At 44.5% G+C, this 12,763-nt stretch overlaps 1 protein-coding gene across 1 annotated transcript; it reads right to left on the bottom strand.

Moving 5' to 3' along the window:
* Window positions 1-8,611: 8,611 nt before the first annotated feature.
* Window positions 8,612-11,901, bottom strand: FGFBP2 (fibroblast growth factor binding protein 2). The gene is made up of 2 exons (XM_083456715.1): window positions 11,147-11,901; window positions 8,612-8,871 (listed from the first exon to the last, which is right to left on the bottom strand). Exon 1 carries the CDS (start codon window positions 11,811-11,813, stop codon window positions 11,157-11,159), a length of 657 nt encoding a protein of 218 aa, XP_083312841.1. The 5' UTR covers window positions 11,814-11,901; the 3' UTR covers window positions 8,612-8,871; window positions 11,147-11,156.
* Between the last annotated feature and the right edge of the window lie 862 nt (window positions 11,902-12,763).

Raw genomic sequence — 12,763 nt, 5'->3', positions numbered from 1 at the left:
TAGTGATAAAGCCGGATATCAAATCCAAACTCTTCTCCTTTACAGTGTTGATCCAGGGAGTGCATGAGTGCTCTCTATTGGTCCCTCTTCCCTTTGATCAAGTTACTGTTTTGGACAGACTCGTTATTAGTTCCTAGCTCAGAAATGATACATTACCATGCATAAGCTTAGGCAATTCACTCTGTCTCAGTTTGGACAAGGAAATTGTAATTATCATTCAGAAATTATAGAGTAGGAAATAGAAGGGATATGATAACCAATTGCAAAATATTTTATGCATTAACAGTGCTCTACAGCATCTTAAAAAGCAGAGACATCTCCTTGCCAACAAAGGCCCGTATAGTTAAAGCTATGGCTTTCCCAGTAGTGATGTATGGAAGTGAGAGCTGGACCATAAAGAAGGCTGATCGCCAAAGAATTGATGCTTTTGAATTATGGTTCTGGAGGAGACTCTTGAGAGTCCCATGGACTGCAAGAAGATCAAACGTATCCATTCTGAAGGAAATCAGCCCTGAGTGCTCACTGGAAGGAGAGGTCCTGAAGCTGAGGCTCCAATACTTTGGCCACCTCGTGAGAAGAGAAGACTCCCTGGAAAAGACCCTGATGTTGGGAAAGATGGAGGGCACAAGTTGAAGGGGACGACAGAGGATGAGATGGTTGGACAGTGTTCTTGAAGCTACCAGCATGAGTTTGACCAAACTGCAGGAGGCAGTGGAAGAGAGGAGTGCCTGGCGTGCTCTGGTCCATGGGGTCATGAAGAGTCAGACACGACTAAACGACTAAACAACAACAACATAATGAACTTCTTGAGAAAGGAAATGTCCTCCTGTATTAGCATGTAGCTGCCATGTCTTCTCACTCTTTGACATTAAAGATGCCAATAATCTTGCATGCATTTTGCAAGGGACGCCATGCAATGCACACTATGCAATGGGGAGGCTGTTTCCCAACAGCTGCAGTGTCACCTAGTGGACAAACAATTATTGTTCTGTGCCACTTTCACATGTGGCACAGAAAGGATAAGCATAGCATTAGACAAGAGAGTCCTTATTGGCTTTCAAAACAGACATTGTACAGCATCAGGCAAAGAAGCAAGGCTGCTGTTTGAGTTATGGCCAGGGCCCAGCACCATTTGAAGAAATGTGCTATAAAAGCCCTTTGGCTAGTCAATCTACAGGATGTATTTTTCCTGCTGTGGTATGTTTTCTTTAGTTCTACAGTGGTTTTAGTGAACGGACAACAGAGAGCCTTTCTTTTCTAAACTAGCTTGCTGGCAAACTGAGCTACCTGAAAAGATCCAGTCTGTGAAAATATCTTAAAGCAATTTCTGCCTAGGCGTTCAGTTCTACTGCAGATATGGTCTAATATTCCTTGTTCCAGGCTTATAATGAAAATGAAATTTACCTGAATGATTCCCCTTCCCAAATCAGATGAGCATGCTCCACCATTCACAACAGAGGAAGGGCGCCACCTCTGAACCTCTGACCAGGGTTGTTTGAATGTTGCCCACTCTCTTTCCCAGGAAGAACACCACAAAGAAGGGTTCCTTCTTTCTCTCAAACAGAAATCCATGTTTCTGTCCTGTGGCTGCAAAGGTGAGCATAGTTACAATACCTCTATCCCAGCAAAAGGAAGATCAGCTTGGTCGCAACTTGATTCAAATCAGTCATAGTAACCTTCCCCTAACTTTTAACACTCCTTCCTTCTGTGCCTTCTTTCCAGAATGTTAGCCTAGAGTCAGGGACTGTAGCTTTGTTTTGATTTGTACCTAGAAGTCTCATAACCTCTGATCCCTTGCGCATGGAATTTTGTTATCTGTATTAAACGTTAACTGATGCAAGAAGATTTTGTAGAAAAGTTTGGATGAAAAACAGCACAATTTTTTAAAAAGAAAAGGAATCACAATCAGTCAGCCTTCTTTATGGTCCAGCTCTCACTTCCATACGTCACTACTGGGAAAACCATAGCTTTAACTATACGGATCTTTGTTGGCAAGGTGATGTCTCTGCTTTTTAGGATGCTGTCTAGGTTTGTCATTGCTTTTCTCCCAAGAAGCAGACGTCTTTTAATTTTGTGGCTGCTGTCACCATCTGCAGTGATCATGGAGCCCAAGAAAGTAAAATCTCTCACTGCCTCCATTTCTTCCCCTTCTATTTGCCAGGAGGTGATGGGACCAGTGGCCATGAACTTCGTTTTTTTGATGTTGAGCTTCACCACTATCTGCTGTCTACTAACGCAACAGAATTAGTAGCACTAAGTTGTATGTCATATTCACATCATGAGTCTTCCGGGTATAGGGCGGTATATAAATTCAATAAATAAAAGAATCATCCATACATTAAATTTATGCAAGTGCTATAAGCGGGCAAAAGTAGGACCAAGTAACTTGGCAAGATCCCTTTTACCAATCCTTGCATCTCGGTCATGTAGTAATCTCAACTGTAGAACATAATATGACCAAGAACAAGTAAACATTGTATGGGTCAGTCTCAAGACAAGCCCAGATCCATTCTGTCAGGGAACTGCCATCGGAGCAGGAGGCGGTGAGAGGGCTCCCGGATGATGGTGGAGAGGGCCCTAGTAGGAGGAGGGATAGCCCATACGCTGGGGAAGAAAATCAGCGTAACAACAGTGGAGAAGGGGAGGAGATAGAGGAAGCGGAGAGGTGGCTCCAGGACTCTTCGCAGGAGACCAGCGGAGAGGGGACAAGTGCTCCTTTGCCCACACCCACCCTGCGCAGAAAGCTTTCACACAGGCAACGGGGGAGGAGACTGGGCGTCAAGCAGCTTCTATGCTGGAAGCGGTTTAAGAAACGCCCACTGACGGATTCTGCCAGCGACTGAGGCAGCCACGGAATAGAGGGCTGTCTGGTCAGCAAGGGTTCAACCATGCAACCTAGCCAGGAGTAAAGGCAACTTACGCACAAGCAATCCCTAGAACCACTACACATTCCAAGCAAATGCTACTGTGTTTCTGCTCAGTGTGTTAGCTAGCCTTTGGGCACATTATTGATATCCGTGCTCCCATTAGTGACCACTCTACCCACAAACTTCCAAGACTGCTTCTCTCTGCTGCTTTAGATGTTGTTGTTGGCAACTATCTGTCTTGTGAGACAATGGAGTGCACCTCTGAAGGCGAAGTCAAACCACTGCGCCAGCAGCACTGAAGTGACCTCTTCAAGATGCAAGCCTGGGCAGTGTATATGAAGGTCCTGAGCTGCCCAGATGATAAGATGATTCCCCTGCTTGGCCTCATCAATGTGGTCCAAAGGGAAGCAGAGCCATACATTTCATACCTGCTGCAGGAGTTGCTGGAAGGATGCATACAAGGCGCCATCCAACCATCTTAGAGTCCCCACTCTATATTTGTGTACAGTTTACTCCTTAGTCTTTTCTTCCCCCAGAATATATCCCATAAGGTAGCAGAGATTTAAGATAAAGAGTTTTCCTTCTCCCGGATGGGCTACCTTCCCAGGCTGACAAACCTTTAGGTCAGGAACCCCCCGACTCGGCCCTCCAGCTGTTTTGGGACTACAACTCCCATCATCCCTAGCTAACAGGACCAGTGGTCAGGGATGATCGGTGCAATTATTTTACAAGGCTGGTCATCCAAGAATGGCAGTAAGGCTGTCCCTATGGTGGGTGTTCTTTCTGGACTTATTGGCAGAGAAATTGAACCCAATGTAGGGGTTTCAGCATATCAATTCCTGCTCTACTCCCCCCCTTCCATTTTCTTCTGTGCACCTAACATTCCATGACTGAATTGCACATAATGATGGCTCCATAGGGACCAAGAGGTCTTCAGCCTTCCCAATAAAATATTTCCCTCCCCAGTTGATGGGCATTGCCATTCAAAAGGTGTGTGCGCACCATGTCATGTGATCAATTATGCAGGGTGGGGCTTACCTTGGTTATTATTCAGTCCCTTCCCCCTTCCCCTACTGATTCAGCAGCCATCCACAATCTCTAAGTCCTAGGACCTCCAAGATGTTGATTGTGTACCATGTAAGCTTCTCCATATAAACTTCTCCATGTCTAGGGTGTGTCACCCCTGCCTGCAACCAAGTATGGGGAAACCACTCCCTGGTTTTTGGGTGGCCTTGTATTGCAATTCTGGGCTGCATCAATAGGAGTATAGCATCTAGATCAAGGGAAGTAATAGTGCCACTGTATTCTGCTCTGGTCAGACCTCACCTGGAGTACTGTGTCCAGTTCTGGGCACCACAGTTCAAGAAGGACACTGACAAACTGGAACGTGTCCAGAGGAGGGCAACCAAAATGGTCAAAGGCCTGGAAACGATGCCTTATGAGGAACGGCTAAGGGAGCTGGGCATGTTTAGCCTGGAGAAGAGGAGGTTAAGGGGTGATATGATAGCCATGTTCAAATATATAAAAGGATGTCACATAGAGGAGGGAGAAAGGTTGTTTTCTGCTGCTCCAGAGAAGCGGACATGGAGCAATGGATCCAAACTACAAGAAAGAAGATTCCACCTAAACATTAGGAAGAACTTCCTGACAGTAAGAGCTGTTCAACAGTGGAATTTGCTGCCAAGGAGTGTGGTGGAGTCTCCTTCTTTGGAGGTCTTTAAGCAGAGGCTTGACATCCATATGTCAGGAGTGCTCTGATGGTGTTTCCTGCTTGGCAGGGGGTTGGACTCGATGGCCCTTGTGGTCTCTTCCAACTCTATGATTCTATGATTCTATGCTTTCAAATGGATAGGTCACATTGAGGCTGCAAAATTCAAAGCGCAGAAAGCTTGTGGGGCATTAATGAAATTCTATTTTATGGCGGGTGGTCAGCTATTGAAACTCTTTGCCACTAAAGTGGTCTCCCAGATGCTTCAGGGAATAGCGATGTGGGGTAAGGTCCCAAATGCCAACAAAGCCTTAGAAATAGTGCAGAACAAATTCCTCAGGAAAGTGCTCTCGCTCCCCAAGGGGACTCCAGCTGCTCTTCTCCGCGTTGAAGCTGACGTGACAACAATACAGGTTAGAATTGATTACCTGTGCCTAAATTATGTGAAAAGACTTCAATTTCTTTCGGAGGAGAGATTCCCCGCTATGTCACACACGGAACAGAAACAGACCAAATTTTGGAAGGACGCCTCTTGTCCCAATACCAATTACAAGATTTTCAGGTGACTATGAAGATGGACAAGAGGCACTTAAGAGATTGTCTCTTTAGGTCCGATGCAGAAAGAGATCTAACCATGATGGCTTCTACCAAGAGTTTGCCATGGTTCCCACTTATTAAATCAGAGCATACCCGGGTTAGTTACCTGTCAAAGCTCCCACTTGCTGTCCTTAGAATCGCTTTGAAAGAATTACGATTCCAATAGATGCCCTCGGCGGTGTTGGATGGACGCTACAGCAAAGTACATTACGAAGAGAGACTTTGTCTGTGTGGGCAACCCTGTGTGGAGGACCTGTGCCACTATTTATTGCAGTGCCCGTTATATAGAGACCCAAGAGACCAATTCATAAAATCCGTTTCCGAATGGAACTCACTTGAATAGGGTGGAAAGGGTGGAATGGCTGCTGAGCAATACTGATGACTTTGCAACTTATAAAGTAGCACTCTATGCGTTGGCAGCTAAGAAGATCAGGAGGAAAGAACTAGATAAAATAGTGGTCAATTGCAAAGGGGATTCAGATATTTTATTTGGCACATTTTACTAGAGAATCTTCTGCCATTCTATTTTATGCAACAAACAATCTTAGTAGTTGTGACAGTGGTTTATATTGTATGTGTGGTGCCTAAAGATTCTTGTGGTTATTGATGTTTTTCCTTTTATTTTTCTGAATGATGCCATGGCCTATGGTTAGCGCAATAAAGTCTATGATGATGATGATGATGAATAGGTACTCAGTGTCACCTGTGTTCACTGGACTCGCATCAAAATATTCCAATGTATCCCCCACCCTCTAAGACACATGGTTATGAAAAGGGCTCCTGTTCATGGCCTCAAACAGTCTGGAACAGACTCTTTAAGTACTGCTCTCTCTTGTCTTTTCCCTATATTCTCTCTCTCTCTCTTCCAAACAGAAGTATTTTGTTGTTTTGATGCTCTGTATCAGGGATGGGAAAGCTGTGGCCATCCAGATGTTGCTGGACTGCGACCCGCTCACCTGGGGCTCACCTGGGGCTGGTGGGAGTTGGAGCCCAACAAAGTCTGGAGGACCACAAGTTCCCCAAGCTTGCTATGCGTAGTGGGATGGTCTACTCAGGTCAGGAGAGGAAAAATATGACCATTTTCTTTTCCTTGTCTTCTGAAGCATGGGGGCGGGGGTTTTACCTCCGCCAAGCTAAGCAGTTGGCTCCTTACCTCTCTCGCCCTGACCTAGCCACTGTGATCCATGCGATGGTCACCTCCAGACTGGGTTATTGTAACTCACTCTATTTGGGGCTGCCCTTGAAGTTGACCCAGAAACTCCAGCGGGTGCAGAATGCAGAATGCGGGTGCAGAAGACTCCTTACGGGGTCCTTGCTATACCAGCTGCACTGGCTCCTGGTGGAGTACAGCCTAGGACCCTCGTACCTACTGGACCACCTCTCCTGGTATGTCCCACGGAGGACCTTACGGTTTTCAAACAAAAACATCTTGGATGTCCCGGGCCACAGGGAGGTTAGGCTGGCCTCAACCAGAGCCAGGGCTTTTTCAGCCATGACCCCGATATGGTGGAACGCTCTGTCACAAGAGACTAGGGCCCTGCGGGACTTGACATCTTTCCTCAGGGCCTGCAAGACAGAGTTGCTCCACCAGGCCTTTGGTCAGGGCACAGCCTGACTCCCTCCTTTGGCAATCCTCACAGAACTCTAGCCCAATGGTTGCCATTTATTTGATTTGAGCTGATTTTATAATGAAATGATTTTAGAATGTTGTATTATTTTACTGTTATTAGCCGCTCTGAGCCCGGCTTTGGCTGGGGGGGGGATATAAATAAATATTTGTTGTTGTTGTTGATGTTGTTGTTAATGTTATACACCACCACCTTAACCCCACCCAGAATACTTACCGAAGGTTGTTCAGTGCTTGAATAAACCATTTTGTTCATTCCTCAAAGTTGGCAGCCCTGCTCTAAATTGCCCTTCTATGAACACAAAGCCCCTTCCTCATTGTTTGCAGCATGCGGCTATCCATTTTTGGCCCAAGGGCTTAATTCACCCGTAGCCATCTATGGCCAAAGCTTCTTTTTTGCCCCTTTTCTCATATAGAAGTGTCTAGAGAAGCCACTGTTCTTGCTAGCTAGCGAAAGAAAGCTTTGTGATGTCCAAAGGAAATGATGAGGGCAACCTGCTTAAAAAAACAAAACCACCCTAAACCTCGACATTCCCTTTTTTGGCAATTCTATGGCAGGAGGAGGAGTCACAGTGGTGGGTTCCTTCCTGCATGGTCTGGAACTTTGCCTTTGGCAGAGCTGGATTTAGAGAAGTGTGATTGGTTCAGTCATGCTGGGCGCAAAGCCTCTGGGCAATGCTAAAATTGGGCAACCCCTGAAATTTGAGTCTCCAACGTCTGCCTCTGCTTCTGGTCATAGGAATAAGCTGCTCAGTTTCACCCTATGAAGAGGTTCTTAGGGGTCTGGGGCAAAAACTACTGCCTTCAACAGAATCCAAATGTCATCCACATTGATATATTGGGGGTAAGGACAGAGTGTGCATCAGCAATAGTTTTATCAACATGCTTACAACTGCACCTTAAATTACCGTATTTTTTGCTCCATAAGACGCACTTTTTTCTTCCTAAAAAGTAAGGGGAAATGTCTGTGTGTCTTATGGAGCGAATGCGTGGTCCCTGGAGTCGAATTGCCCAGGGGCAAAAAGCAGATCATGCTTTTTTTTTTTGAAAGAGGGAAGTGGGTGTTGAAACAAAGCTGCTGATCGGAAGAGATCGGAAGCGAGATAAGGGACGCTAGCAATAAAGGAGGCTGCCTGGGAGGGGGGAGGTAAAGACAGCAAACTTGCAAAGAGAGGAGACAGGAAGACTAAATCAATGAGGAGAGAAATTAGAAGAAAAGGAGGAGCAAAAAACTGCTCCGGCTAAGGAAAAGACACTAAGGCAAACAAGAGGGAAGGGAGTGTTGAAAGGAAGCAGCTGATTGGTGGGATCGGGAGAGATAAGGGACTAGCAGAGGCTGCCTGGGAGGGGGGAGGTAAAAGCCCATGGCTCCTCAGGATTTTTGCATTGGGTCAACCCAAATTCAGCATCAGATCCCATAGCATGTCCATGGCTACAGCCTGCACCAAAAAAATCACGCAAATATGTGGTTACAAAGCACGGATCCACATGGATTCTCAGGATTTTTGCATTGGGCTACCCCAAACTCACCGTCAAATCACGTCTGTGGCCACAGCGTGAACCACAAAAATCATACATCCACTGTTTTGTTCAGAATATTTTTTTTCTTGTTTTCCTCCTCTAAAAACTAGGTGTGTCTTATGGAGCGAAAAATACGGTATGTTTTTGTAGCTCACTTCTCGCTTCCTCATTGCCTCCGACCCTCTTGCTACATCAATTAACAGACTTGTCTAAATGGAAATTGACTTTCTTAGCCCATATTATGCAATTTCAGTAAACACACATGGATTTTTTTTAATTAGTTGTACAAACTGGAACAATATTTATAGCTTGGTTTTCAGCGAGCCATTAGTGTCTCAACAGAGTACAATTTAGTGCACAGTATCGTTAAATTGGCATCTGCTATACTGACTTGTAGCTATCTCCTCCTGGAGATCTTTGGGGCTATAGTTTAAAATACTCAGAGATATGGGGGGGCGGGGAGAACAGCTGCAAAAATGTAATGCTGTTTATATAAACCCAGCTGAAAAAAGTAATGCTGTCAGGAGCTCAGCAACTGTAAGGTTTTTGCCCTGCAAAACAAGAAGAAATAAATAGTTTAGAAAGTTGTCTCCTTAAAAGCAGATACTGGATCTTTCTTTTCTATAAAAATACATAGAATTTAAATATTGCATTGTACTTCATGTGCCACAAATATTTTATCATAAGTTGTACCAAGATTTTGGCAGCAGCGGCAGCTTGACGATTTCAAAGGAGGTTTCACATGCATCTACTGGTAAATTCAGCTTGCATTCTGTAAGCATAAACCCAGGTTTCTGGAAGCTACCAGAAATCGATAAACACACTCATTCATGCATGCACAATTCCAAGGAGCCACATAATTCATAGAATCGTAGAGTTGGAAGGGACCCTGGAGGTCATTTAGTCCAACCCCCTGCAATGCAGGAATGTCAACTAAAACATCCTTGACACATGGCCATCTAACCGCTGCTTAAAAATTTTCAAGGAAGGATAGTCCATAACTTCCAGAGGGAGTCTATTCCACTGTCAAACATCTCTTCCAATGAGGGATTTTGTTTGCTCTACTCTGGGGTCCCTGACACTTATGTCCTGAATGTTGACTATTGGGTACCATCGTTCCATTTTCAGCCTTTACCAGCAAGCACAATGTTTTGGGTTCTAGATCTAAAAGTTTCAGCATTCACCCCTGAACATTAGGTCCAGTCGTGACCGACTCTGGGGTTGCGGCGCTCATCTCGCTTTATTGGCCGAGAGAGCCGGTGTACAGCTTCGGGGTCATGTGGCCAGCATGACTAAGCCGCTTCTGGCGAACCAGAGCAGCAGAGGGAAATGCCGTTTACCTTCCCGCCGGAGCGGTACCTATTTATCTACTTGCACTTTGAAGTGCTTTCGAACTGCTAGGTTGGCAGGAGCAGGGACTGAGCAACGGGAGCTCACCCCGTCGCGGGGATTCAAGCCACCGACCTTCTGATCGGCATGTCCTAGGCTCTGTGGTTTAACCCACAGCGCCACCTGCGTCCCTATCATATGTTCTAGGGAAGTGCTATTTAAGGCTTTTTAACACTCACACATTTATTCAGAATAGACCTGCAAAGACAGTTCCTAAGCATACATGTAGCAGAGGGGGGTTTTCTTGGACAATAACTTTGAGGCTACCAGTATAGAGGTCATGTGCCTCCCCCCTTCTGATGGAAATGGCTCTTACTTCAACCATAGCGTGGATGCTGAGGGTGATTTCTGGCTAAGAACTACCAACCAAGTTCATGGCGAAACTTAGATGAGAACCTACGTTTTCCCAGTCAATCTAGTGAACACCACTGGCAGCATAGTTCTTTTGTACAATGTTCTTTTATATTCATTTAACACATTAAAATGCATACTTCTTCTATTTAACTTCAAGCCATAAAATTAGGACTATAAATTTTAGATGTTTAATGATCTGCTTTGCTGATTGACTAAGTTAAGAATACATTTGGAAATCAACAGCCTGCCTTTCAACCTATAGTTTAACAATAAATTACCATTGCCAGAGAGAAACTCTCTCTTTCATCCCCCCCTCCTCGTTCCTTAATACAGTTTGACACCAAAATGGAAATAGTTTTTATAAAACTGAAAACACTGACAGACAGAACTTTGCCTGTTCTCCCTTTAGGTTCAATTGGCTTGACTACACATCTGCTTTGGCTGAATGACCTAACAAAACAAACTTATGAGCCAACAAATATAGTTAAAATACTATATTCTTGGGTAACAGAGCTCAAAGTATTCTGGTGGAATAGCTCTTTAGCAGGGAATGTCCTATAAGAAAAGCATTGGAGTAATACCAGTTAACAAGGTCTTATGTATAACTTGAGTAGAAATAACTTGGGTAGAACTTTTGGTGCACCTCAAAACTATTAACTGAATATATATCTCACTGGGAAATGCTCGTTTCATCACAAAATAGCTAGGGTTCGTCACTAAACAACCTGGTTCATAACAAAACAACTTTATCCAGCTAAAGATAAACCAATCTTTTGTCACGTTGATTTCAAATGGAGAATTAAGTGCACATGCTTAAATAGTTCGCATTAAACACACTATTAAACTCATAAACCCATTATATAAACCCATTAAACTCTATATCCCATTTGGATATAGAAGCACTCAATTTAGTGGGATTTTGCTAATACATTCCGCCCCAGATACTCTTAACTTATCACAGTAAACCAGTCTTGCCATTTTCTTTCTTTTGGGTTAAGACATGTTCCTGGGTTCAAGCTGTAGTTCTAGAACCAGCTCTTAGAAATTCAGAACCACATCTTAGTATGACAGAGACAAAATTACCTTTTCCTCCTCAGCCGCTAAAGATGCTGATGATGTAGGAACAGATGTCGTGCAGGGACTCCCAGCAATGCTTCCGCGCTAACTTCATCGCTTCAGAATCGTTCCCAGACATCTGACCTTCTTGGGTTGCTTTTGTAGGAGGCAAAGGAGATGGTTTGGGTCTCCCTGATTTTTTAAGCAAGGCTTTCCCTGCTTGGCTTTTTTTAACTTGCTTTGGAGAAGTTGCAGAGTTCGGGACTGGCTTTGCTTGATTGACAGTATCTGCCTGTGGGTTTGGCTTAATGCTGGAAGCCACTTGCTTCATGTGAGCTTCAGGAGGAGCCCTCTGGCACATAGAAGGCTTCAGAACCGCATTGGGCTGGCAGGCGTTGGTCTGTTTCCTTCGGTCCATGGCAATCTGATTCCAATAAATCCTTTGGTTCTTATTAAAAGAACGGCAAAGCGACGGATTCCCAGTATATTCACACCAGTAAATTTTGCCTTGACTCCTGCACTCTATTCTGAGTTTCACTTCGCCATTTGCACTCATATTCATCGTGCAGGCATCTTTCGCTTTAGTATAAAAATTTATTTCGTCACCGTTGCTCCTTTTCTTTGGCCTTGGATTTTTCCCTAAGCCTCCCATGAAACTGACAAAAATTACGAAAAAGATTGTGGCCGTCTTCATGGCGAAGCACAGAGTGAGATTCTTAGAGAAACTTAGTTCTCCACGCAAGAGAAGGATGAATTGGGCTGCTTTAATGGGCTAACGTAGAAATAAGTCTCTCTTCTTTTTCAAGGGTGTGTGTGCCGTTTTCCTACTCCAGCCTACATTTAAACAAACTCCTTTGGTTCAAGCTTATGGCTGTAATTTATAGCTCAAGGGAGTGCCAAATAACCTGTGAACATTCAGGAAGGAAACAAGACAAATCTTGCTGCTCCAGCACAGCACAGCAGCTGTGTAACTAAAAGAAATATTTCTGTCTAACATGCACACATCACATTGGATTTTTAACAGATGACTTTTTCTCTTCTCCAGTTGCCTTCCATGTCAGGTCTTGTCAGATTACACAGAAGTAGCCAGAAGTATGGTCAAGGAATTAGGGATGCTGACCTGGCTTGTATACAGTGGTACCTCAGGTTAAGTACTTAATTCGTTCCGGAAGTCCGTACTTAACCTGAAACTGTTCTTAACCTGAAGCACCACTTTAGCTAATGGGGCCTCCTGCTGCTGCTGCACCGCTGATGCACGATTTCTGTTCTCATCCTGAAGCAAAGTTCTTAACCTGAAGCACTATTTCTGGGTTAGCGGAGTCTGTAACCTGAAGCCTATGTAACCTGAAGCGTATGTAACCCGAGGTACCACTGTAATAGAAACCTACCGTATTTTTTGCTCTATAAGACTCACTTTTCCCCTCCTAAAAAGTAAGGGGAAATGTGTGTGCGTCTTATGGAGCGAATGCAGGCTGTGCAGCTATCCCAGAAGCCAGAACATCAAGAGGGATTGCTGCTTTCACTGCGCAGCGATCCCTCTTGCTGTTCTGGCTTCTGAGATTCAGAATTTTTTTTTCTTGTTTTCCTCCTCCAAAAACTATGTGCTTCTTGTGGTCTGGTGCGTCTTATAGAGCGAAAAATACG

This window comes from Podarcis tiliguerta (genome assembly GCF_965153285.1).
Source record: "Podarcis tiliguerta genome assembly, chromosome: 9".
Taxonomy (NCBI): Eukaryota; Metazoa; Chordata; class Lepidosauria; order Squamata; family Lacertidae; genus Podarcis; species Podarcis tiliguerta.
This window is presented reverse-complemented; position numbering and strand designations above follow the sequence as displayed.

Coding starts and splice junctions, on each gene's coding strand:
- FGFBP2 (XM_083456715.1), bottom strand. CDS start 11,813: ATGAAGACGGCCACAATCTTTTTCGTAATTTTTGTCAGTTTCATGGGA.